Below are 27,568 nucleotides of genomic sequence, written 5' to 3'. Positions count from 1 at the left end.
AAATGGGCCCCTTCAGGCTGAGCTGTTAGCTATAGATGCTATGACAGAATAACGCACATGTATGCTAGTGGGAGTTATTTTGTATACAATTTAATAGAGCCGTGGAGTATAATATTTTAATATGGCATTGTCTCGCGAGTAACTCAAATTTTTAAATTCATAATGATAATTAAAAGTAGGTGTGGGTCTGGTTCGCGTGCCTGCAGCTCACGACGCAAGCTGCAGGGGGCGCTTGCGGTCTCAACCTGGCCCGCGAGCCAAACGCAGAGGAAGAACTAGAATAACGGTTGAAAAAAAGAGTCCAGAGTTTCAGTGACGCCGCGGCGGGTATTTGAAGCTTGAGGCCGCTTTTAGTTTGACTGCTTTGTGTCCTTGTTGTTGATATTAGCATCTAATCAGTGTGTTTCATGTGATGAAGCACATTATTATCCCTCTGGGCTGTGTTCGCTTCATTGTTAACTTTAGTACAGACCCTTTCAGCCTGTGAGTCAAGGTAAGTGGAGTTGTTTACTTTTTACCGACCTTTTAAACTCTTTACGTTAGCTAACTTGGTTATCTGTGCGATGTGTAAATGTGTTTGTTTGAAGTAGCAACATATGGAGAGCTGGTTTTCAAAGTTAAGAACTTTTACTTTAGTTTAATGCTCTAATAAACTGGGTCTCTTGATAACATTTAACGAGTTTCTTTGTTGGCTTTTTGGTTGCACTAATATAACTTGCTATGGAGCTCTAGAAATAGTTTTTGTGAATGAAGAAAAGAAAATTACGCAAAATCTGGCCAAAAAATAGCATGACGACTATAACGTAGTTAACTTTGATAACTATTCCTGCTCTAAATTTTGGAAAATATTTTCTTCTGTAAGTATCGCAAATAAGATATTTTTAAATAATTAATCAACGAATGATTTTGATTCCTTTTTAAATTTATATGTAAATAAACAGTAGTTCTGGAAACTACTACTACTAAAAATTATATTATGTAACAATAATATTATGATAATATATAGTTATTTATATAATATATAAATAACTATATATTATCATAATATTATTGTTACATAATATAATTTTTATTACATAATATATAATATAATTTTAATTTAGTAATTTTTATTACTAATTTCACAGTTCTGCAGCTCAGTGAAATGATTTACTATTTTTAGATTTAATCTGCCTCCAAAAACTTTTTTTTGTGTTTGACGGTGTTGTTTTTTGTCTATAAATTAACTAATGGATATGATCCACAGGTGACTGCCACAGGAATGACCACTTCACAGAAATACCAGAACCCCAAACTCACAGGTACAGATCCAGGATGAACTGAAGTTATGTTATGTACCTCATAACCATAATAGATTGTCACATAATGTGGTTATTGTCTGCTCCAGCAGGACACACCAACACGGAATGGCTGACACCTGCTGTGTCTGAGAAGTTCCAGAGCCGTTTTGGATGGCGGCCCAGCACATTGGACAATGGGGACACGGGACTGGGTACCTCTGACCACACTGAAGGTGAGAACTCTGCGGGTGTTCAGATATTGTCATGTCCATTTGCTTGCCTGTTGTGTAACTGACCGTCCTCATCAGCCAATTCATCTTAACATTTATCATGTAAATGAGAAAAAAAAAAAAAAGATTTCCAGGCAATGAGCAATGCTTGCGTACCCATGTGCAAGAATAGAAGTGAATGGAACACAAAATCTAGTGTGACTGCCCATTTAGTCACCTTAAGAATTAAAATATTAATCTTCGGACATCATGGATACAAATTGAATTCATTTATGACCCTTTTTAACTTACAACAGACATCTTGCTGGCTGTTTTTAGACTAAGCTGTAATATTCTTAGTCATGAAGTCATGAACTCTGCTCAGAGTTCTGGAACTCTTATGAGATTTGGAGGAGGATATGATATTCCATACCATAGATTCCTCCAGGCGGTGTTGCACTTCCACTGATGGGGGTCTCATTAGGAGGGCCTGACCTGGAGGGCCGAATGGAAACTCTGATCCTGGTCTTGTTTCCTTCTCTCTGCCTTGTTAAGCATGTAATACAGAAAGATTAGCTGTACTGAAGAGCTGGTGTATGTCGATTAACACAGATCTGTACTGAATGTGCAGTGCTTGTAAAAACATTTTTGTGTTAATGTATAGCTTATGTTTGCATTATTGTAATTGTGTTGTTTGGGCTGGTGTTTATTTTTAGTGATAGACTGACTGATTATTGGCATAACCATGCCCGGTTTTTATACCCTCTTATGTGACTTCTAAAACATAATGATGGCCTTGTCGGGGTCAAATCATTTTATGTTTTCACTTATTTTTAGTAATATTCTGAAAAATATTATTTATGACTCACTTGGTATGATTTAGCATTTTATACAGGTTTACCGTTTCCATTTCCCACGGTCATGGGGAAACCTGAAAATATCATGGAATTTTAAAATGTTTTTTTTCCAGGTCTGGAAAAGTCATGGAATTTTCTATAGTAGTTATAGACACTCATGTTCATGTTTTTTTTTTTTTTTTTTTTTTTTTTTTTAAAGAAATTTGTTATGCTCACCAAGGCTGCACTTATTTGATCAAATAGATACAGTAAAAATGCTGATTTGGTGCTCAACAAAACATTTATTTATTTATTAATTAATCATTATCAGTGTTGAAAACAGTTGTGCTTCTTAATATTTTTGTGAAAACCATGATGCATTTTTATTGAGGATTCTTTGAAGAATAGAAAGTTCAAAAGAACAGCATTTATTTAAAATATTTTTTTTGTAACCATGTAAAAGTCTGTACATTTTAGATGAATTTCATGCAGCCTTACTGAATAAAAATATCAGTTTCTTTTAAAAATTAAAATCTCACTGACCCCAAGCTTTTAAACAGTAGTGTATATAAATATTTTATTAGTGCATCGGTCTGAATCAAAATGATTTAAACAATCATTATCCAGTAATCATAAATGACTGACAAGGTCATGAAAATTAATTTGTCCAATTAGATTCTGTTTTTATCTGAACAGCCTGTTATCTAAATATCGGTATCAGCTACTGAAAAGTAGAAATGCACCGATTGCAAAATTTTTTTTGTTTTTTTTTTGTTAGTGTGATCTGCCAATTATGATTTTTTTTTTTTCCTAAGAACTATAATTGACAGCATACAAACAAAAATCTACTTTTCAACACAAAGCTTTATTTTCATAAAAAACAAGTAAAAAGTCAGTAATGAAATAAGAACAAATAAACAAATTGCAAACAACAGCAGAAATAAATGCAATAAAATAGAGTTATGAAACTTAAGTTTTTCAGGTTGAGTAGGTTTTTATTTAGGTAAGAAATACTACAGAAATTAAAGAGAGAGAGGAGGCGCCCGCGCGGATGTGCGTCACTTCGCCGTCGGTGAGAGAAGAGAGCGAGAACGACCAGCTGACGTTATTTCCTGTGCCGCTGGCAACAAAACGAATCGTATCGGAATGGGTAAGAAGTGAGACTGACCGGCCGGTCACCAATCCGTGCCGATCAAGAGTGAAATCGTCCGATTCAGATCCCTAGCTGGTCGATCGGTGCATCTCTGCTGAAAAGCATATATCTGTCTTTTTTGTTGTCATTATCCTTAAACAACTCTCATATATTTCCCATAGTAACAGTAATGACTAACTGCTAAATCTGTAGAGTTTTCATACATACAATTGTGGCACCTAGCAACTAAATGTAACTACCTCTGACACACTATTAAGACTGCTTTTCTTTGTTTTTAAAACAACCAAAACGGTGGCAGCACAAAACTTCTTGGCAGCCGTTTCACTTCTAAATATATGGTTGACTGTCTGTGGGCTTCTGGGTTGTGATGGTGATGGCTTTGTTTTGCTCTGGGTGTTTCTTGTGATGGCAGAAAGCCTCCAAGAATCTTTCGTCGACTCAAAGAATTGTTTAAACCTGTCCACAGCAGATGTTCATAAGAGACACCTGTAGGGCAGACCCTCCTACTGCTGCCTGCCTCTTGACATCTCCACTTGATTTGTGTGTGTTAATTTAATTGTTGTATCGAGGAGCTTGTTTAAAGGCACTTCAGAAGTATTACAGTATTATGGACCATTAGGCATGAATGTGTTTGAGGTGAGCTGTATGGTTGAAGCAGGAGGCCCACACATAGACACCTCACAGCGTAACATGAGAGTGCTCTATAAATACCCCTAACCTTTCTGTGTGTACGCACTCCTGCACCAACAGAGCTGTAGGGGACCGAACGAACTCTCATAGCAGGTACACTCACCTTGCCTGAGCTTGACATTCATTTTTTGAAGGACGAGTTCTGGCAGACGGAGTGGGCGTGTTTTAAGATCTGTAGTTTGTCTAAATCACTTACTGAAGATGCACTGGGAGGAGTGTTTTTTAATGCCTCACTGTTCTTCAGTGTATGAAAATGTTATTATTTGTTGGTATCGCTTTTACTGCTAGCAAGGTGAGTACCTTTTTTTTTTTTTTTTTTTTTTTTTTTTTTTTTTTTTTTTTTGCAATGGTTTGTTGTTTGTTAGATGTCAAAACGAGCTAGCAGAAATTTGATCTTGTTGCCAGAATAGAAGGATTGGATTATTTAGCAACATCCTTTTTGCAGTTATATAATGTCTGTATAATTTGTTTAGGATTTATGACTTAACTCTGGGGCAAAATGGAAGAGCTACTTTCTTTTATTATACTTTTTTTTTTTTTTTTTTAAATTTTCTTTTAATATTTAATTATTCTTTTTTATTTACTTGCTTTTTTGCCCTTGTGCCAGAATCCATTATCACTGAAGCATATTTTGATGGATTGTGTTTTTCTGTTGACTTTTATGAAAATATTTTTAATGAAGTAAGGCCTGATTTAGTTTTAGAAATTTTATCCAAGATCAAATTTAAAAAACCTAATTTAATTTAATAAACATTGAAAACATGTCATTACTATTCAACTGTATAATTATCGTAAACATTTGGTTAAAGATAAAAAGATTTTTCCTTAACTCTCTGGTGCTCTTTAGTCATTTTTGACCAAAAATTTTTGCATTTTGTTTATTTAGAATTTTTTTACTTCATCTGAATGTTATGAAACTTGGCTATGAAATTGGTATGAAGGTTTTGGCACTTGCTATGTGAACACAAATAAAAATCATGTACATGATTTGAAAAGGTTAAATAGTCCTGAAAAATTTTTTTATTCCTTTGACTGCATTGGAAATGGCTGGGAAACTAATTTCATCTAGTGGAAATATTTGGTACTGCGCCTAAACAATCTTACACATTTTTTTTGAGATATCAACCTCAAATTTGGAACACAACTGGTTTAAATTTATGGCTTTGATTTTCTCACTGTTTTAGAGTAAATCATGTTTTGGACAATATATTTCATAAAAAAATTGAAAATGGTATTTTTGTGTATTTTTCCATAACAATAAACTTAACTAAAAATGTTTTATAGAAGTTTAACTTTAAAAAAAAAAAAAAAAAATTCACTTAAGCAACAATTTGCCAAGTGTCGTCTTGTCTGTGCTCCAAAGCATTCAAGATTTATGACAGTTTAAGTTGGAAATTTTCAGATCTATTCTCAAAAAGCGAATGGATTATAACTACTGCATAAATCTAATTCTAAATTTAATCCCCTAAAAATACTAAATATTAAATAAAAAAAAATATTATTGAACTAAAATATAGCTTATTAATTTCATTAAAACGAAAAAAAAAAAAATTCAGTCATTTTTGACCGATACGCAAGGAGCACCAAAGACAGACCCCCTTTTTTTTTTTTTTCTATTTATTTATTTTTTTTTATTCAAAGATTGTCTTTGGTTTAATTTTTGTCTCACTCCATTTTCTGTTCTAGACATCTGCAGCACTAGCAGCAGTCCATCCTTCCAGCCCATCCGCAGTCAGATCCCCATCCCCACCGCCCATGTCATGCCTTCCACGGCCGGAAATCTGGCCTCTAAGATCAAGCCACATGCTTCTGAAGAAACCCGGGCGTCCTCCAGCTCTTCCAGCTCCAAGTCATCACTCCCCAAATCTGCATCCTCCCCCAACCTGGATGCTCAGCACGATGAAAATTTAGACTTGACTACAGTCAAGCCTGATTGCCTGAGCCGATATCGCAGCCTGGTGAATGGTCTCGACCACTCGCTCTTCCCCTCTGGAGATCAGACCCGGCTGGATGAGGCCCAGAAGTTTGATGTACCTGCCATGGAGCCAACACTTAATCAGTCGGCTCTGCTTGGGGGCCTTTGCTCTGATGTACGGCAGCAGCTGCAAATGACTGGGCTTGGGGACAATACAGGCTTGATGGAACAGACCTATAAAGTCCTACCGGAGGCTAGGGCGGGTCTCGCTTGTGCTGTAGACCCATACAGCCAAAGGAACATTCATCCAGGGTCTAGTGCCACTGGCAGGTTGTACTCCATACCTCAGGGCCTGCAGACTCAGGCTCTCCTGAGGGACCAGGCCAACACAGGAGCTTATGATCCGTTACTGCAGGAACGCTGTTGTGAGCTGGCCAGCTGGCAGCAGCAGAAGCAGAAACTCGAGAGTCTGCGGCTGCAGGTGGAACAAATGCAGGTTAGAGTTGAGCTTGTGTCCTGCTGCATACAAGAAAGTAAAAGGGAACAGTTATGTAATCATGAATCATCTATCTAAATTCAGCAGGAAATCAAAATTAAAGGGTTAGTTCACCCAAAAATGAAATTTCTGTCATTAATTACTCACCCTCATGTCGTTCCACACCCGTGAGACCTTCGTTCATCTTCGGAACACGAATGAAGATCTTTTTGATGACATCCGAGAGTTGTTTTTTTTTAATTAATTAATTAATTTATTTATTTATTTTTAATTCTCCACAGAAAGAAACGAAATCACCACATTCAAAGTCCAGAAAAGTAGTAAAAACATGGTTAAAACAGTCCATGTGACTACAGTGGTTCAACCTTAATGTTATGAAGCGATGAGAATACTTTTTGTGCGCAAAAACAAATAAAAAATAACTTACTAAATTTAACAATTTCTTCTCTTCTTTGTCATTCTCCTACTACACTATTTACATTGCAGGCTTCCAGGTTCTACATCAGAACACCAGCTCAGTATTGGCCGGCTCAGCATCACACGCATGCATCGTGCTGCTCACTTGAACAGCGTCGGCAAATACTGAGCCGGTGTTTTAACATAGAGCGTGGAAGCGCTGCAGCGTAAATTAGCGCAGGAGAATGACGGGAGAGATGAGTTTGTTGAATAAAGTCGTTATTTTTGTTTTGTTTTTGCACATAAAAAGTATTCTCGTTGCTTCATAACATTAAGGTTGAACCTCTGCAGTCGCGTTGACTATTTCAACAATGTCTTTACTACCTTTCTGGACCTTGAATCTGGAATTTTGTTGCTTTCTATGGAGGATAAAAAAAACCTCTTGATTTCATCAAAAATATCTTAATTTGTGTTACGAAGATGAATGAAGGTCTTACAGGTTTGGAACGACATGAGGGTGAGTAATTAATGACAGAAATTTCATTTTTTGGTGAACTAACCCTTTAACTCTATTCAGTTCAACACATGTTCCTAGTCTTATTGTGAATAATGATTCTTCATTGCATTCTGTTCCGGAAATAGACAATGTTTGTCTTTCTTTCATCAATCAATAAGTGTTAGTTTAGTATTATTTGTATACGTTAGTATTTATTCATTTTGAATTGGCTATTTATTTATAGATTTTTAGCTTTCATTTTCATTTTAGTTTAAGTTTTAGTCATTTTGGTATGTGCTTTTGTCATCATTATTTCTATTTTGCTTTAATTTATTATTTCAGTTTTAATCATTTTAGTACTTAAACTTATATTATTTTAGTTGCTAAGGAATTTCTAATTTTCAAGTTTTCATCTAATATTGATATTTTATTTTAGCTTCTTTAATTAAAGTGTTTTTTTTTTTTTTTTTTTAAGGTAACAAACACAATGTGATATGTAACATGTAATGCTCTGCCTCTAAAACACTTTTACTTTGCGTTATTTACGTAGGCCATACAGCCAGGGAAAATGTTAATCAATAGCAATTTAGGCTAACTTTGCAACAGTAACAACTAATAACTTGAGACGAACCAATGCAAAATTAGTGTGCCCTATACCAAATTATTTAGAACAATATCTGATAGTTTGGTGTTCCTGCTTTTTTTCCGCTGTCTTGGTTTTAAAATACTGATATTTATTGAAGAACTTTGAAAGGAAATTAAATAATTATCTATAGCATGTTTTCGGTGTTTCTTTAGCTAACTAGATAACTTGCTTTATAACAATTTCTCAATATGGAATTATAGAAGAGATGGAAAATTTTTCAAAATATTTTTGACAGTCAAATAAATAATATATTTGATTCTATCTAAAATTCAAACTGCTATTAACAAATGCTGAAGAAAAAAGCAGCACATATTATGAGTGTGAATTGCCCTGTTTTTCATGCTGCAAATTGCAACTGTGCTGTCAACTTCATGCCAGAGACATTTTCTTCACTGCAGTTTGTAATGGCCCAACAAATTGTTCCACCCTCATTTGATTGACAGGAAGTCCAACCCTACATTTTTCTTCTTGTTTAATATTCAGTGTCATTTGGACACATCATACTATAGTATGTTCACTTTAAAGTTAACATGTGTATCAGTCTAGGGCTGACTGTTTTTATGCCTGTTTTAAACAAGAGTTCCTTCTTTTTTTTTTTTTTTTTTTCATTATTATTATTTTGTATTATTGCAGTTAATGACAGGAGGAAGTGGACAGTATGCATCTCTGTATCCGTCATCCCCTCACATGGAGAACAGCAAGTGGGATGCTGTCATTAAAGCCAACGAGAACTTGCTGAAAGAGAAAGAACTTACCATTGAAAGGTAATACCAAGTTTTAAGTAGTGTCTTATGTCTTCCAAAGATTCTGAACATTAACTTATGCTAAACATAGTAACTTATGCATTGCAGGCAGAAGCAGCAAATGTCTCAGCTGGAACAGCGCCTCAGAGAGAGTGAGCTGCAGGTGCACAGTGCCCTCATGGGACGTGGAGCCCCTTACACCGATGTGTGTCTGTTGAGACTACAGGTCAGCACACATGCATGCACATAGCCTTTTCCTCACTCTGTATCAAAACATCTCCGTGAATCATCTTTCTGTGTGTATGATAGGAAGCCCAGCGGGAAAACGCCTTTTTGCGAGCCCAGTTTGCAGAGCGCAATGACTGCTTTACCAAGGAGAAGCTAGAAGCGGACCGGAGACTGGGTGCTGTGGAAGCAGAGACGCAACGTCTGAACGAGGTCTTGAAGGAGAGCAGTGAAAAACATGCAGAGGAGTTAAAGAAACAAGAGGAGAGGGTGAGCATATCCAGGCTTCATCATGTGACCTACCACATATGACCAGAATCTCACTGAACTGATGTTTGAATTTATATCATGTTGTTGCTCTTTACTACAAAGATCCGCAGTCGGGACAAGCATATCAACAGCTTGAAAAAGAAGTGCCAGAAGGAGTCGGAGCAGAACAGAGAAAAACAGCAACGGATTGAGACGCTCGAGCGATATCTGGCTGACCTCCCCACCATGGAAGACTATCAGGCCCAGCAGAAAAAGGTACTGCACTCTCTGATGTCCAGCCAACAAAACAAAAGCCTTTTTTTTTTTTTTTTTTTTTTTTCCTGTGGTTTCAGAACAATTGATCATAATGCTCAGCTTGAGATGCTGTGTTGTGTTGCCAGACACCATTATAGCATCCACTGCACCCATATATCACACATCTGGTCCTATTGTATTCTTTATCTTAAAGTAACACTCTCCTTACCCTGCTGGCTCACAAAATCCCAGGCTCACTCTGCCTTTTCTCCAAGACATTTTTGCTTTTGACTGTGCTTTGTTTGCAAAAGTATTTTTAATCTCAAATGCACCTAAATATCTTAGTTTTTATTTTTCTGTATGTAAATTATTTAGTGTGTTTGTCTATGCCTTTTTAAATATGTTTATCAACTTGTTTGCTTGGTGATTTTTAGCTGATTATACCCTGTTCTTGCCATTTAAAATAGCCTTAGAAAAAACAAATAAATTAATTGGCATTAGACAGCATTGGAAATAAAACTAGTTGGCAAGGATGAGACTTTATTTTAGTGAGACTAGCATCCAGTTTCAGAATCTCAACCAGAACATTACTGATTGTGGACGTCAGTCTCATTTCATATCATTAAATTATATTATATATAATACCATTCAAAAGTTTATATTATATATAATACCCCAAACTTTTGAACTAATATATATATATATATATATATATAATATTACAATTATAATATAATACATGTTTATATTACATGTGTTTTGTTGTATGTTTTGTTGAAAGAAGAATGCATTTTTCCATTCCAGTGCGCTACTTTTCCATACTTTTCCAATCATTTGTCACCTATTAATGAAATGAGACTGAAATGATGTTAATGAAAGACCCACTATTTTGAGCAACTTTTATTCTCATTCTAAGTCCTCAGTTATTACACAGTTATGGATGTTGTGTTGCAGCTGGAGGAGGTAGAGGAGAGGGCAGCTCAGTTGCAGGCCACCGTCAGAGATCTGGAAGTCCAACTGGAGGGGGCCCGCAGTGCTGTGCGCAACAAAGAGACCCAACTGGAAGAACAGAGACGTAAGGAGAGAGAACTACTTACAACAGTCACCAGGTAGGAAATGCAAGCCCATGCACAAAAGACACAATGGATGTTTCAAAACTGGGTACTGATTAGGTTTTGGAGCATTGCCATGCATGTGGGGTCTAATAATATTTGATTTGCTTGTGTTTTTAGTCTCCAGAACAGAGTGCAGGAGAGCCTTGAGGATGGAGTGAGATTGCCCTCCCTTGACATAGAGAAGCTACGAGAAGAAAATACTACCTTGAAAGATGAGCAGCAGCGACTCAAAAAGGTTTTTTATTGAAATTAGTTTCTTAAAGGACTTAAACAACTGCAGTAACACTTAATTCAGCAAAGAGATTCTGTACAAATAGATTAAGGTACTATCTTAATGAATCTTTCTTTTTAGGTCATTGAAAAGCAACTCAGGATAATGGAGCAGCTTGGCTCACAGATCAGGGTAAAGACTCCATTCAGTTTTATTTTGTTTAACAGGTGTATAACCTACATTTACATTACATTAGGCAGACACTTTTATCAAAAGTGACTTTCATTGCACTGAAGGTATACATTTGATCATGCATTCCCTGGTAAATGAACCTCTGACCTTGGCATTGCTAGCACCATGCTCTACTGTTTGAACTACAGTTTAGGCTTGATGGAAAGAAACTTTAGGATAAACTAAGATTGAGCAGGGGATAGAAAGATAAAACAAATTGTATCCAAGCCTAAATATACGCTAGATTCAGTGAGTCAGAAGAATGATTCAAAAATATCACATGAGTTTCATTAAAAATAATGAACTTTTTAAAAGTAATTTGTTTGGAAATTGGACTACACTGATGGGGATATATGCGTGTTGATTCATGGAATCAGAGATTGCAACACAATAGAAAGTTGAGTTGTCTTTTTATTGTTTTTTTGTATTATTTCCAGCACTCATTATTTCTTTCTCATCTCAATTCAAACTGCAAGCTCACAAATGAGAAAACATTTCATTTGCCATGGTACTGCTGATGATTACTGGCTCAGGAAACGCTGTTCAGAGTATTTTATTACAGTGTTCTGTCTGCATACACTACTGTTTAAAAGTTTAGGGTCCGTGGGATTTCTTAATGTTTTTGAAAGAGTTTGTTTCCTATTTTGATTTATTGTAGAATGTTATTTATTCCTTTGATGGCAAAGCTTCATTTGGACCATTACTCCAGTCTTTGGTGTCACGTGATCCTTCAGAAAGCATTCTAATATGCTGATTTCTGGTGCTCAAGAAACATTTCTTATCAATGTTGAATGTTGTGCTGCTTAATATTTTTGTGAAAACTTTTTTTTTAGAAAGTTTAAAAGAACAACATTTATTCGTAATGGAAATCATTTGTAACATTATAAATGTCTTTCACTGTCCATTTTGATCAAATTAATGCATTCTTCCTGAATAAAAGTATTAATTTCTTTAAAAAATTCTTGCTGACCCCAAACTTTTGAAATGGTAGTGTAGGTGGAAAAATGGAAAACAAGCATAATTCTGTCCCAGATTTTTTTTTTTTAAATGGAACCGGTTATGAATAAGAATTGGTGTTTTGAATTTCAGCTCAAAGACTGTAATTAGCTGTAATTTAAGTAAATCCTCAGCCAGGTATCATATTCTATTATAAAGTCCTCAGCATTGTACTGACAATAGTAACTATTAGGTGAGATGACAAACACCATCTGCAAAATAGTAGGCTTCTTTAGAAATACCTGATATATTTTTAGGATAGAAAAAAAGTCTGAAGTCTATATATTTGACACTTTAGAGCATTTTCCCCCCAAGTCCATTTGCAATCTTAGGCAAAGTATCTTGCACCAAAATCAGTCACAGTTTAGTTTATATTAGAAAAATGTTTAGTTTACAACCTTAATATTGTGTGTGTTGACTTAGACTCTGGAGGAGCAGCTCTCTCAGGAGGAGTGCAGTAGTCAGGCCCTGCGAGAGGAGGTGGCAGAGAAAGAGGAGAGTCTGCTACAGTTACGCACCGCTATGAAGGAGGTTAGTAGTTGACCATAATGCATACTCAGCTATTTGCCTTTGTGTTTTCATAGCACACAGGAGAACTGAGGTGTGCATGTGTTTGTATTTCAGCTCTCAGTGCAGAACCAGGAGCTGATGGAACACAATCTGACACTGCAAGAGCGTCTTCAGGGTGAGGAGCCGCAGAGTGGCCGTGGTTTGCTCCCTGTGGGAGCCCGGCTCACCCAGAGGCTGTATGGAGAGATGGCCGCCTGTTTGTGTGACCTCCGCTCCCTCTGCAACGTCCTCACCCAGCGGGCTCAGGGCCACGACCCAAACCTCTCCATGCTGCTTGGCATTGCCTGTAAGTGCGCCCTCTGCTGTCTACATGCTATAGAGAAGAGTAGGACTCCATTAGATAATGCCTAGATATAATTGATTATATACAGCTGCTTTATAATCTTTATTTATTTATTTTTTAAATGGAATAATCCATTTTTATATCAATGTTTGTGCTCTACAATTTTTTTTTTTTGTGTGTGTGTCTTTCTTTTTTTCAACAAACCATTTTTAATTCAACAAAGCCATTGTAGTCAATATTAAAGCTACACAATGTAACATATGTCCCTCTAGTGGTTAAAAATAAAACTGCATGCGCCTTGTGGAACAATTGTTTTGCTTGTGCTCTGCTCCTCTGTGCGGATGAATGTGGTTTGAAGCACAGGTGAACACATGAATACAGGACATCTTATAAGAGTGGATGGGCAAATGTTTTTTGGATTTTTACAGCCGGTGATTCCCAGAGGCACACTGTTTTTAAATGATCCATAGTCAATTTTTTTTTTTTTTTTTGTTCGTCTCAACTTCATTTTATATATATATATATATATAATCAAGTGTATCTGGGTAAAGACATGGTTTGGAGTTTGTTTGTTTTTTTTTTTTTTTTTTTTGTTTTTTAAGTTATATAGTGTAGCTATAAAGATTGAAATGTTTAATGCAAGAGTTAAAACAGTAAAATTTTCATTAAAAGGATTAGGGGTCGACCGATATGTGTTTTTCAGGTAGACCGAGAACCAATATATATGTCTGGTGTAAAAATGAAAATTAATGTCAAAATTAATAACAAGGGCTCTGACAAAAACTTTCTTTAAATGCTTTTAAATATATCTTTAATTCTGAGAATAATAACATTATTATTAATAATAATTAATATTAACATTAATAATAACATTAAAAGGACAGTTTGAGCAGAAATTAATCAAAATTACCAACATCTGTCTTAACACACTCATACAGAGTCATTACATATATTTAATGTTTCGTCCATGCCTAGTACAGATTGGCGTCCTTGGCTTGTAGTGATTAAGGTTCAACAGTTTTCTCCATGCAGTCATGGAAATTCGGTATGTCAGCTTTGAGTTATCTGTGTTGTGGCCGTTATCAGCTGTGACTGACGCCGTGTCTGTCTGTTTGTTTGCAGCGGCTCCCCCTCCAGTAGGAGAGCAGTGGGAGGACTGGCTGAGCCCCGAGGGGCTGCAGAAGAAGCTACTTGAAGCTCAGCAGCTCCGTCGAGACGTCGAGGAACTGAGAACCACAGTCTCTGACCGCTATGCTCAGGATATGGGAGAAAACTGCATCACTCAGTGAGCTTGTGCTCAATGAGGGTAACTCCACATCACGAGTGCCTTTAAAAACACTACAATCTCTACCAAAACAAATCTTCTTCACGAAGGACTAACGACACTAAGGACATTGTAATCTCGCAAAACAGAATGCTATTTTTATACAGAGGTTTCATAAGATATTTTTCTAAGATTCTGGTGACTTTGTGTGCAGTGGAAAGAGAATGATTTAATATAAACCTTTCCATGTATTTGGGAACGCCTGTGATGAAGTTGACAATCAACTGAAAATATCTAATCTCTAATATGCCGTGTGTTTTTTACAATGGCAAAACCTGTAGTATCAAGTGACGTTCGGCCGTGTGTAATGACAGGTAATTAACTGGCATCCATTATCTTACAGTAAACAGAACGTACCACATCTAACACAAATCTAAGGCTGAGGAAATATTTGCCCACCTCTGGCTGTTTGAGATCACGCATAGATGATCTGTAAAACTGGTGGTGTTAAGTTGGTGAATAGACATTCACTAATATTATATAACAACCAAAGTTCAATATGATCAAAGGCAGACGTGTCAGAACCGTGTCAGTGTCTAGATGCACACCGCATCATGCAGACCAATAAATAGGGCCATTTTAAAGCAAGACGGGTTTGTAAACATAATATGCAGAGTAAATAATCAGTATTTTCAAAGGTGTCCTGAAAACCTCTGAAAATTGCATTATTAGGTTCTTTACTGCTGCAAAATTAACACACTAAAAAATATTTTAGAATATATATTTTTTTGGTCATATAATTTAAACTGGTAACATTTTCATATGTATGTATGTATGTTGAGGGGCAGGACCATCTTTCCAATAAAAATAATAGGATATATGATGTGCTCTGTTGTAATCCATATTTGCTGTCTGGTTTATAATTTTATTTGACTATAAAAACAGCCACGCCATTGAATCAATACATCAGTTGAAACAAACTGGTAAAGCAAATACTGTATTAGTGAATGTCAAACATGATAACGGGTGCCTTGCGTTCAGTGTCGCAATCTGTATTTGCTGAAGATTTACAGGACAACATATCAATGTAGACACTAACTGTCTTTCTCCACTGTAATGTGAGACTGCCAAGGTATTGGGATTCTTTTACAAAAAGGGACCATATATTGAGCATGGTAAATAGTTGTCTTTGGTCCAGAAACATCACTAACAAGTGTGAATGTAATTAGACGATGCACCATGTGTTTTCTATTGTAAGATCTCTTTAAGGTTTAACACAAAACCAGCCAGGCAAGCCTTATATGCCAAAAACTTTATAACACACTAAATGTCTGTTTATAATATATATAAATATTTCCTAATTGTTTCAGTTTTTAGAAATAAAGATTTGTATTTCATATGTAATATGTTGAATGTTTGTTTCCAGTATGTATAATGATATTTTGTGAATGTCCTAATCTTGAAACAGAAAAAAATAGTAGTAGAAGTACACTCCATTCTACTAAAAATTGTAATTAGTTGGCTGTATGTTTGATTTTATGCACCTATTAGCAATGGGAGTAGCTAAAACAACCCAACCCGTTAATAAGATGGATGTTTCAGTGTATTTGACCTCACCCAAAAGACGATTTATAAGTTAATTTCTGCAAATAGTGCCATATGTTCAGCAGACTTAGTTGGAAGATTTACAATAACATGGGAACTAAACAAACCATAAACCACTTTAACAGCAGATTGGGTGCCACTTCCTGGTTCATTTACAGAGAATAGAAAAAGAAGGTTTTCCATTTTTATCATAACTTAAATATTGTAATTTGAGTTTTTTTTTTTTTTTTTTTTTTTTTTAATTAATAATTTAATGATCAAACTGATTTTTCTATTTATTGATGTTCGATAAATCAGTAGTGAAATGTACAATTTCCAAAATTCATACTTGTTGATGCATGATGAGTGAGACATTTGGAGTCAGCAATGCTGTGAGAGTGTGCTAATGATAAAGCTCGCTCGTTATTTAACATCACATGAGAATGGTTGGGGTTGTTCTGTATGTGTCTCCACACTGTCTGTGAGTTAAAGCTTGTGGACGCAGGAGCAGCGCTGCATTTGGAGTCAGACCACAGGACAGTAGCGTCTGGGTGTCATCACTGTAGCACCGCTGTGGAAATGCGCTAATGATGTCATATGGCGCCGCACCCAGTCCTCTGTCAAAAGAGATTGGCTCAAATTATTGTCTGTAAACTTACTGGAAAAAGACGACAACTTCTGCAGTAATTCTGCGTATAAATATAGACAGCATACATAAATTTAGGGTTTTTAATTATTTTATGCATTTTTTCATTGATGCGTTTCAGTGTTGAATTAAGAATTTCTTTATGCATTACTCTTGATCTGTAAGATACTTGAAGTGCTTTTTGGAAAGAATCTATGGAATGCTGCCTTAAAGGGATAGTTTGCCCAAAATGTATCATTTACTCACCCTCGAGTTCTTCCAAATCTGTATGAATTTTTCTTCTGCTGAACACAAAAGAAGATATTTAGAAGAATATGGGTTACCAAACAGTTGGTGGACCCCATTGACTTCCATAGTATGGAGAAAAAAAAAATGCTATGAAAGTCAACGGGGTCCATCAACTGTTTGGTTACCGACATTCTGTGTTCAGCAGAAGAAATAAATTCATACAGGTTTGGAACAACTTGAGGGTGAGTAAAGGATGACTGAATTTTCATTTTTGAGTGAACTATCCCTTTAAAATTTGGCCTTAAAGTCAGCATGAAATGGAAGTTGTGATTGTCTTTTATTTCGTATTATGATGCATATTCAAGTGAAATGGCTTCTTGAACAAGAAAAAACTGTAGGGCAGGACTGGAATTGATTGGATTGTTGGATAGTTGTTTTGCTACTGTTGTGATTTCATGTGAGTGACAGGTTGTCCCGTCCTCGCACCAGTAAACAGACAATATAATTAAGTTGCGGACATCTGGAGTATGTTTATGATAATTTAAAATGCTAGTAGTTTCTCAAACCTTTTCATGTCCAGGTAATGACGGAGATCTCCAATAGTCTCAGTCAAGTACATTTTCGTGATAAATGTCTCCATACCATCCTCCGACTTCACTCGTAGTGTGGTGACATCTTTTGCAGATAGTGTCAAATCTGTCTCACTGAATCAGACCACATGGATTGGAAAAGTGAATCATTCAAGTCAGCAACTCTAATCAACTTTTATCTATCAAAGCTCTTTTGTTTGGTCATGACTTTAAGATAAGGTTTTTGATACCGTTCTCTCAAAGCCCGCAGGGCGGATGTTTCCACAGTGGTTGCTGAATGACTCTTGGCACCATCAGGGAAGCCCTTAACAAAACAAAAATTCAGTTCAATGGGAAATGTGACTGATCGACCCTAAACGGATCAGACTGAAACATGACTATACTGACCTGTAGATGAGCCTTCACTGAGTCTCGTATACTAATCACTTTGCCAGCCTTCACCACAGACTCTGGGAGCTTTCGCAGAAACTGTTCCATAGACAGTTTTCTGCCTAAATGCCACATAAGAAGGATTCAAATCCAAGATGTAAAGTACAGTAATACAGTAGCAGTAAATTTACAAGTCAAGTCATACCAATAACATGTTCAAACCTGGTATCTGACTCTGTTTTGGTGCTGTGGAGATGGTCTGCTCAGATCTGTCCACCGACTGCCTTCTTGCTCCATCTATAGTTTGTCCTCTTCCAGGAAACTCACTCCATGGTCGCCTAACTACAAACTCCTCGTCCCGTTTGTCATGAACCTGTTTGTGTGGTTCAGGAACAATATAACTAAATATAGGGTCTTTCCATTAATTTAAGTCTATGGGATTTTTCACATGCCACGTAAATGTCTTCTCAACAGGTCACAAGAATTAAGGTATCACTTGGCAAAGTTGAAAACCTACCCTACTGTTCAAAAGTTTAAAAGGTCAGTACGATTTTTTTTATTTTTTATTTTTTGTAAAGAAATTCAGCAAGCATGCATTAAATAAATCAAAAGTGTATATTGTTACAAAAGATTTCTATTTCAAGTAAATGCTGTTCTTTTGAATTTTCTATTCATGAAAGAATCCTGGAAAAAAAAAAAAAAAAAAAAGGTTCCACAAAAATATTATGCTGCAGTTTTTTTTTAACATTGATAATAAGAAATGTTTCTTGAGCACCAAATCAGCATATTAAAATGATTTCTGAAGGATCATGTAACACTTAAAGGGATAGTTCACCCAAAAATGAAACTTCTGTCATCATTTACTTACCCTCAAATTGTTCCAAACCTGTATGAGTTTCTTTCTACTGTTGAACATAAAAGAAGATATTTTAAAGAATGTAGGTAACAGTTGACTGTAGATATTGAGTTCCATAGTGGTTTTTTCCTACTATGGACATCAGTGGCGTTGATTACCAACATTCTTTCAAAAACCTTCTCATACAGGTTTGGAACAACCTGAGGGTGAGTAAGTGATGACAGAATTTTTTGGGTGAACTATCCCTTTAAGACTGGAGTAATGATCCTGAAAATTAGGCTTTGTCATCACAGGAATAAATTACATTTTAACATTTATATAAAAATAGAAAACCGTTCATTTAAATTGTATAATATTTTTATGATATCACTGTTTTTTTTGTTTGTTTTTTTTTTTACTCTTTTTTTTTTTTTTTTAAATAAATGCAGCCTTTTTGAGCATAAGAGACTTTCAAAAACATTTAAAAATCTTACCGACCCCAAACCTTTGAACATTAGGTTTAGGGGTTTGGTAAATGTTTAACCCTAAATATGAGCAATAGTAATTGTAGTAATGAAACTAATAATGAAAACTGCATAAATTCACAGTACACACCTGGAAAGGCACACCATTAGGAAACTTTTCCTGAAGCTCAGAAGGAAAAAAACCATCCATCAAGTCCTGCATGCAAACCTGCAACAAGAAGGTAAAGCTTACAAGGAACCATACATTTGATTATTCATTTAAAGTAAAACGAAGCAGGCAGCAGGAAATGTACAATATTTATGTAGTCAAACTTAGTGATATAAGTCGAAAGCAGGAAAACAACTGAACCTGTGTGGTTGGGTCTTGATAGGAGCGGAATGGACCACTGAACATGACGATGCCATTTTTGTAGAGCCAAAGAGGTATGGAAGACTTCTGGGTAAGTTTGGCCCCACCAGGAATGGCAGTCACATGAGACTCCCCTTCCCCTGCTACAATGTTCAGTTCTTGAATGTTCTGCATGACCAGGTCATAGTTAATTTCGAAACTCTTGCGTAACTTGCTAGTTACTGCTGGAATTTGGCTGTTAGCTTGCTCGTCGTGTTCTTCATAACCTCCAACCCAGATCATTCCATAATCATTCAGAAACTTCTGTGTGGGTGGAAAAACGTCATTCTGTTGAGTCACTAATACCTATTTTGGTGCGATTATACAGGAATGACCTCTGTATGATTGTTTTCTGCATACCGTAACATACATTAGTAACAGGTTGAAGGAAACGTCACAACAAACCTCACAACAATTACTCAAAGCACCTCACCTCCATTTCCCACACTTGGTTTTGAAGCTTGAGGCACAGTTGAACCAATTCTTCATCTTGGTTCTCATTACTTGCAGGCTTCTCTAAAGCCAAAGACAAACACATTTGTTTACACAAGCGTTTTTTATATGACTGGCAAACTGGTTAAAAGTTTTTTTTTAAATGTAAACCCCAAATCATCTATTAACCCCTGTAATCGTGTCCAAATGTTTTACTCTAGGGTTTGTAAATCTCATTATTTTACTTGATGTGTCTAGATTAGATTCTCTAGATGTGTCTGATGTGTCTAGATTAGATTCTTTCATTCAATTCTTTCAGATTCATTAGATACAAAAATAGTAAAACGATGAGAATCATACGGTCTGGACATGGCTATTTTTTATTATTAAAATCAGCATAGATTAAATAAAAACTTAAAATCATGTTAAAGGATTAGTTCACTACAGAAATTTCCTGATAATTTACTCACCACCATGTCATCCAAAATGTTCATGTCTTTCTTTCTTCAGTCGAAAAGAAATTAAGGTTTTTGAGGAAAAACATTCCAGGATTTTTCTCCATATAGTGGACTTAAACGGGGACCAACCGGTTGAAGGTCCAAATTGCAGTTTAAATGCAGCTTCAAAGGGCTCTACAAGATCCCAGATGAGGAATAAGGGTCTTATCACATCCACAACTTCACGCATTATGTAATCACGTTGGAAAGGTCACGCCTGACGTAGGCGGAAAAACATAAAACTCCATAACTCCATCTTATTTTCTCCTCTAACTTAAAAATCGTCCAACGTTGTTTTACCTTTTTATTTTTTTTGGCTTAGTCTTTGCACGTTTTGTAAACACTGGACGATTTTGAAGTTGGAGGAGAAAATGAGATGGAGTTTTACGTTTTTCCGCCTACGTCACGCGTGACCTTTCCAACGTGATTGCATAATGCATGAAGTCGTGGACGCGCATCGAAGAGCTAGTGCAAGATGAGCATTTGTGGTTAAAAAGTACATAAATTGTAATTTTTTTAGAAAATGACCGATCGTTTTGTTAGATAAGACCCTTATTCCTCGGGTGAGATCATGTAGAGCCTTTTGAAGTAGGGGTCGACCAATATGTGTTTTTCAGGGCCGATACCGATTATTACAGATCAAGTAGACCGATAACTGATATTTTGAACCGATATATATGTCTGGTGTAAAAATGAAAATTAATGTCAAAATTAAGAATAACAAGAGCTCTGACAAAAACTTTCTTTAAATGCTTTTAAACATATCTTTAATCCTGAGAACTGTTAATAATATTAATAATAATAATATTAATAATAATCCAATATAAAACAACTCTACATATCCTTAACTGTATAAATTAATGTATAACTGTATAGATTAATCCTTAATAAAGATTTTCTTTTGTTGTTTGATTGTGACAGGCAATAGTAGACAGGTTTAAAGGCTGCTGTCTCTTTAAGACATAAAGGAATATACTGTACACATGCTGTTCATATTCACTGAAGACAACCGACTGTGCTTACGTGTATACTCGCCAGGACGGGCATTTTAACATAACTGTGTGTAACTGAACGTTTATGTGTAATAAGTCGCAAAAAATAACTCAATCTGACATTTGTTGCGAGCAGTTTGAGAGGCGGCTGTATCCTGTGTGCCATTGGCTGAGAGCGCGCTGACTGAGGACCGTCTCTTGAGAGCTTGCGAGTACTTTAAAATGGCTTGTATATTTGAATTGGCATGACTTAAAATGACGTGCAAGTGCCAATTCCGTCAACTGTCCAAAACGCGTGCTAATATTGCAGCGTAAAATGACCGTTTTGAAAATGACCGATACCGATAACCATAAAAAATAATTAATATCGGCCAGGCCGATAATCGGTCGACCCCTACTTTGAAGCTGCATTGAAACGGCAATTTGAACCTTCAACCTTTTGGTCCCTGTTGAAATCCACTATATGGAGAAAAATCCTGTAATGTTTTCCTCAAAAATCCTAATTTCTTTTTGACTGAAGAAAGAAAGACACGAACATCTTGGATGACATGAGGGTGAGTAAATTATCAGGAAATTTTAATTCTGGAGTGAACTAATCCTTTAATACAATTTTATTTTATTATTTATTAAAATCAGCATAGATTGAAACAAACATTCAAAAAATAAATACTTGAAATTTTAAAGTATATTATATTATAAATCGTAATTTTAAATAATATATGATTATATTTTTCTCATTACTGTAAGGTGAATTGGGGGATTTAAAAGGGATTTAAATCCAGTATTAACAATGTGTTTTCCTTATGGGTTCTTATTGTAATTTGATATTATTGATTTTATTGTAGTTTCTATCGTAACGTAATCTTGCTGCAATTTTAACTCCTGTTTGTGTAACACATATTGATTACCTTTTGCCTCTTGCAGAAGATTCAGTTTCTCTTCCAGAACTGCTATTCTTCTTGCCTTGAGCAGGAAGTGTAAGAAAAATAAGTGCTAATACAACATGACACCTGAAAAATGATATCACTTGTGCACACAGAGACATCTGACATAACACGGATGAATATACAACACACAAACTTGAACACTTTAAATGTACAGCAAAGCAGATGTAGGTGTTAAGTCTGTAAGACACTGAGATCGTAAGAATAAATGAAGTGCCTTACTTTATGCTCTATATCCACAGCCTGAGTTTTCACCTTTCTCTCAAGCTGACTGATCTTCTGCATCATACTTGACATCAGTTCAAAATCACTCGGTGGAGCTGTTGACACATTTAGAGAAGATTTAAAAGACACCATATTTAAAGCTGTGATAACTCATTGCGTTTAATTGGTTGATTCAGTCATGGTACCTTCTTTTGCCGCCTTCTTTGGCATGCTCTTTGATCTTACAGTGGAAAGATTGTCCATAATGTGTGGCACTTGCTGGTTTTGTGGGAAAATGTCTCGGAATAATGTAGCCTCATAGTCTGAAACATCAAAATTGATCCATTTAAGTGATTTATATGATCAGATTTCCCATTTCTTGTATTGATGGATTGTGTTCTCTCTCTGCGCATTTTGTATTTTCTAATTTTATTTCCCATTTGTATTTATATTCAGGAACTGGCATGGATGGAAACCTGCCATTTATATAATCTGCAAAGCATGGCATTAGAAAAGCAGTTCAAATCGTTCTGACTCTTGACATTTATCTTGCCATTAAATTTGCTTGTTAGGACAGATGGGGAAACTGTAAAATGTCTGTAAGTCTTACCAGTGTCTGACCTTTCTTTGTAAGGCTTTCTTTCCCTAGATCACAAAAACAGATACCACATCTGATTATTTCAAAGATTGTCTGGGTCATTCTTGTAACGCAGTAGCTTTGAGCTTAGTAACTTTAAAAAAATCAATATGATTGTGTTGACATTTAAGGAAGTATTTCGATAAAAGGCTACAGCAGATTTGCTTGGAACCTAATTATAACTTGAGTATTTACACAATTTAAAGAACAGGAACCTAACATTATTGTCTAATTAAAGTTAATTTAAAATGGTAAACATCTTTTGATTAAATGTTGATAATATTATGCAGATTTCTGTAATTTTATGTGGAGGATGGGATTAAATTCGTTGCTAATACATATTCCCATTACCAAAAGTCACTTCCTGTCTATCATATATATATATATTAGGGTTCCCACGTGCCTTGAAAGTACTTGGATTTCAGACACATGAATTCAAGGCCTGGAAAGTACTTGAAAACAAATATTGGTCCTTGAAAGTGCTTGAATTAAATTTGAAATAAATTTTGTGTAAACACGCCCCTCTTAGTCCTAGTATATTTGTTTTGGAATATTATTTTACAGTCAGTTTCTGAGTGTTTTCCATTGCGGTACTTCCCCTTGCGTGTTATTAGGTGGGGTTTGGACATTTGAGCTGTGACACTTGCTGTGTCTGAAATGAACATTCTTATAGGTGTGTGCGATTTTGATCGTGGGCGATTAAAAGGTCTCCACGATCTGCTTTTGAAGAAATATTGTTGTATCGTGCTGTAGTGGTTTCTGTCAGTTGCAGTCCTGGCGCCTCTGTCTCAGCATACTGTGTAGTACATACCTATTGACTACCATAGTAGGAAAAATAATTACTATGGTAGTCAATGGGGGGCGAGATCTGTTTGGTTACTGACATTCTTCCAATTTTTTTTCTTTGTGTTCAGCAGAACAATGAAATTCATACAGGTTTGGAACAACTTGAGGATGAATAAAGGATGACAGAATTTTCATTTTTGGGTGAACTATCCCTTTAAAAAGTCAGCCACACTTGTGTCTTATAAAGTCAGAATTGTGATATATAAATTGCAATTCTGATTTTTTTTTTCTCAGAATTGCAAGCTTATATCTATAATATATTGTATATATTCTGACTTTAAGCCACAATTACGATCCATATAATCCTTTTTTTTTTTTCACTTAATTGCAATATGTATTTTTATAATATTCTCTCTATATTATAATGTTTTTACTCAAGTAATGATTCATAAAAAATGAAAACCAAAACTAGTATGGAATAATTGTTAACATAAGGGATAAGAAAGCTGCAAACGGTTTCAATATATTTCCAAAATTAATGCACAAATGATTCTGTACCTCTTCTGGGTTAAAATGAATGCAAATGCAATAGGAGGATTAAAATGTTAAGTACTGTAAGAGGTCTTTCATGACACTCCATATGTGATGTGAATTTGATAGGTGCTTGATATAAAATAAACGGTGCTTTAAAAAGTCCTTGAAAGTCCTTGAATCTGGTGTTCATGAAAGAGTGGGAACCCTGCATATATATATATATATATATTATTTGGATTTGCTCCAGACATAAACAGACAATAATATGTGTGGTACTGTATGTGATATTCAGAAAAAGGTGTGAGCAGCATGTAGCTAGCATAGTTCGATTTTCTATAAAATAATTTCATGTTTTCAAGTGTCAATGTTTACAGCTTTTCATAAAAGTTACACGTGCTTAAGAATTTGTCAGTATTTCACATTCAGTAGGGCTACAGCATTCTGTTGGAACTCACCCATCATCACTCTGTATCTCTGGTAGAGGGGCTCTTTTGTTCTTCCTCAGGGTGGACAGCGGTGAGCTCATATTTCCAAAAACAGGAGTTAATTGGAACTATTGATGATCGTGTCATCTAGAATACAGAAAAGTAGCAAAAAAAAAACCCAATTTAAAACAATGATACAACCCTACCCAATTCCCAAAGAACACGATATTTAGAAAAGCAACGCATTTAACCTATTTGTTTGTTTGTTTTTAGTTACTCACGGATTTCTGTGTTAGTTTGTTTTCAGTGATGGGATGTTTGTTTGAACAGTTGTCATTGGTAACGAGGAAGCGCCACTTATTCAAAACTCCACTGTGTGGCGCTGCGGATCTGGGTATGATATGAAGCAGAGCTCAATCGGTGAAGTACTACCATCAGTTTAACCAACTAGATTACTTTAATTTGAAGAAAATAAATGGAAATTAATCCATATATATCAAAGTTTGAACGGTGCATGGTTTATCAAATTGGGATAGAACAGCAAAAAATATTTCAAATATAAAATTTGTTTCATTGTATTTTTTTTCTGTCTTTTTTACACTGTTAGAAAGTCAGATCCCAAAATCGATGTGTTGTTTATAGCGCATTATTTAACTAAAACTGTTTTTTAAAAAGAGAGAACTGTATTATATTCAAAATGTAGAGACAAAGCAGCTGTCATGTCCTTGTTATATCCTACTTTGTTATATAATTAGCAGAGGCTTACGCCTAGTGCAAATAGTCACTCTTTATATGATTATAATTGATTTCTAAGAACGCATCGATGTCATTGTATCCAGCGGCTTATCTTTCCTGGAAAATTATCTTTCCATTATTTGACTTGCGAACTAAATGCTTACGATCAGCGTGTTAAGTTTATTGACAGTTACCAAGTCTCTTTCCGTCGCCCCGCCCACTTTTTGCGTGCCCTGCGCAATGACGCCATCAGCGGCCGTCAGACAGATTCGACGAAAGCTCACGGAAGATGCAAAAGAAAAAGGACCCGCTGGTAAGTTTCAAGAAAAAGCATTTTTCCTTAATCCGAGATCCATTGCCGGCTTTATAGCGCTCTAAAATACCCACTGAGAGGCTCAGACAAAGCCCCGTTTGTTTAGACGTTGTTCCACACTATGTTGTGTGTAAATGTATGCCATGAAACACAGCTAAAACATAATTAGAAGCCCGCTGGTGTGATTTAAACATTAGCGGAAAGCTTGTTGTCGCCGCTCGCGCTCGGCGAGCGACCGTCATTCAAATTAACAGCTTCAACGGAAAGCAGCGTAATAAGGTTTAAGGTCAGCCGTCATGTGTTGTGCTGTCAGTGTCCAACCAAAATAACCAGTTAACAGTGTCTCGCGTGACATGTATTAGTGTTAAAAATGAATTCAGTAGGTTTTACTTAAGCGCATTTGCGGTTGAGGACGCTTGAAACTTTAGTTGAGAGTGAGATTAAGTGATGCACCCAGACTTTGTAGTGGGTATGGATTGAATTGGTTTATTTTGATCGTATATAACACGTATATCTTGAAGTAGAGCATTGAAAAATATAAATTTGATCATACCATCCGGTTTGATCTGACGTACATGCGCGCACACATTATAGTTACACCCTGCCAAACGTGTCTTTGTTTTTTCAGCTGTTATCTACAGCTATTATCTACAGCTATATCTGTTATCTACAGCTAAACAAACGGAACAGGGCAGCAACTATTGTATTGTTTCGCGAAATAGGCCTCAGAGTAACCACATAAGCATCACATGAGTAGTAAACTGCACCCCTGCCAACCTGCTGTCGTTCTCTGGCTAATGCAGTGTTTAAAGTTCATTGCCACTGTGTGGTGTGCTTGACTAGAGCTTTTTGCAAGCACGGGTGAGCCAGTGACAACAAACCTGGAGTAACTGGGGTGACAGAGTCCAGTTCATCATGCCCTGACAGAGGGAATGCATACATGTATGCTGATGCCTACCTAGACCGCACGTTTGGGCATTGTAGTCAAGATTTTGAAACACTTGATCAGATAAAGTAATGCAAGTTAAAGAGGTTTATCTCGCTGTCATTGTAATTTGCAGACAATGACATGCATGTTGCAATAGCATGAATATTCTTGTCTGTAGCGTTGTTGCCACAGACACGTCAGCTTAGACTGTCAACATATTTCTGTCCTTTGGCATAGTGAGTATTCTGATGTGCCTGCAGTGAAACAGAAAACCAGTGGAGCGTCACGTGACTAGTTAATGCAAGCCACAAGTTATCATAATAGGCAATAATCATTTTCTTTATATCCACAGAGAGATTGTTTTTTGACAATAACAAAGTAAACAGACCTCATGTGCAGCATGAGATGTGATTTCATTGTGATTTTGACTTCACTTTTAGGTCTGTGCAGATCAATGATATATTGCAATTTTTGTTCTCAAATTGCTTTGTGTGTTGTTTAAAAAAAAATTTTTTTTTGTTAATTTCCTATAGTTAGTTAAGAAATGTATAAGTAAGCACAAACTCTTAAAACCGTTGTTTTTCAATTGTTTTAGACCCGTAATTTTGTGATTCATTGCAGAGCTGGTTAGTTTGGTTTTTTTTTAAGTCCCTGTGGAGACATTGAATAGGACGAGTATTTCTGTCATCATGGTTTCTGAAAAGCGGCCGGTCAGTGTTGCGATCTACAGGCTGAAGTATTACCCAACAGTACTGTG

General features: G+C 35.9%; 3 protein-coding genes across 6 annotated transcripts in view; 2 read left to right on the top strand and 1 right to left on the bottom strand.

Moving 5' to 3' along the window:
- The first annotated feature begins 214 nt into the window (after positions 1 to 214).
- Positions 215 to 15,663, top strand: cep85 (centrosomal protein 85). 2 transcript variants are annotated; one of them, XM_051864676.1, is made up of 14 exons: positions 215 to 493; positions 1,247 to 1,301; positions 1,391 to 1,513; positions 5,855 to 6,579; positions 8,751 to 8,881; positions 8,969 to 9,086; positions 9,170 to 9,355; positions 9,458 to 9,610; positions 10,544 to 10,698; positions 10,822 to 10,939; positions 11,057 to 11,107; positions 12,566 to 12,673; positions 12,767 to 12,998; positions 14,118 to 15,663. In XM_051864676.1, the coding sequence occupies exons 2-14, from the start codon at positions 1,262 to 1,264 to the stop codon at positions 14,282 to 14,284; spliced, it is 2,307 nt and encodes a 768-aa protein (XP_051720636.1). In that variant the 5' UTR covers positions 215 to 493; positions 1,247 to 1,261; the 3' UTR covers positions 14,285 to 15,663. The 2 variants fall into 2 exon arrangements, with proteins under 2 accessions (XP_051720636.1, XP_051720634.1); XM_051864674.1 differs by having other exon boundaries at positions 216 to 493; positions 1,388 to 1,513.
- Positions 15,664 to 16,078: 415 nt separating this feature from the next.
- Positions 16,079 to 25,794, bottom strand: ubxn11 (UBX domain protein 11). Of its 2 annotated transcripts, XM_051864700.1 has the most exons (15): positions 25,765 to 25,794; positions 25,117 to 25,225; positions 24,866 to 24,982; positions 23,064 to 23,098; positions 22,660 to 22,776; positions 22,472 to 22,569; positions 22,214 to 22,268; positions 19,818 to 19,900; positions 19,346 to 19,648; positions 19,127 to 19,204; positions 17,899 to 18,049; positions 17,695 to 17,798; positions 17,538 to 17,611; positions 17,284 to 17,421; positions 16,079 to 16,460 (listed from the first exon to the last, which is right to left on the bottom strand). In XM_051864700.1, the coding sequence occupies exons 3-15, from the start codon at positions 24,934 to 24,936 to the stop codon at positions 16,277 to 16,279; spliced, it is 1,491 nt and encodes a 496-aa protein (XP_051720660.1). In that variant the 5' UTR covers positions 24,937 to 24,982; positions 25,117 to 25,225; positions 25,765 to 25,794; the 3' UTR covers positions 16,079 to 16,276. The 2 variants fall into 2 exon arrangements, with proteins under 2 accessions (XP_051720660.1, XP_051720661.1); XM_051864701.1 differs by lacking the exon at positions 23,064 to 23,098.
- atp2c1 (ATPase secretory pathway Ca2+ transporting 1) overlaps positions 25,736 to 27,568 on the top strand; it is a 35,816-nt gene continuing 33,983 nt past the window's right edge. The window contains exon 1 of one of the 2 annotated variants that reach the window (XM_051864663.1): positions 25,736 to 25,883. In XM_051864663.1, the coding sequence (XP_051720623.1) occupies positions 25,860 to 25,883 (24 nt within the window). In that variant the 5' untranslated portion in view covers positions 25,736 to 25,859. Of the gene's footprint in view, positions 25,884 to 26,145; positions 26,170 to 27,568 lie in introns of those variants that run through there. The other variant, XM_051864664.1, reaches the window with a different exon arrangement.

This window comes from Ctenopharyngodon idella, chromosome 16 (genome assembly GCF_019924925.1).
Source record: "Ctenopharyngodon idella isolate HZGC_01 chromosome 16, HZGC01, whole genome shotgun sequence".
In the NCBI taxonomy this organism is placed as follows: domain Eukaryota; kingdom Metazoa; phylum Chordata; class Actinopteri; order Cypriniformes; family Xenocyprididae; genus Ctenopharyngodon; species Ctenopharyngodon idella.
The sequence above is the reverse complement of the archived record's forward strand: the minus strand, read 5'-3'. Positions and strand labels throughout refer to the sequence as shown.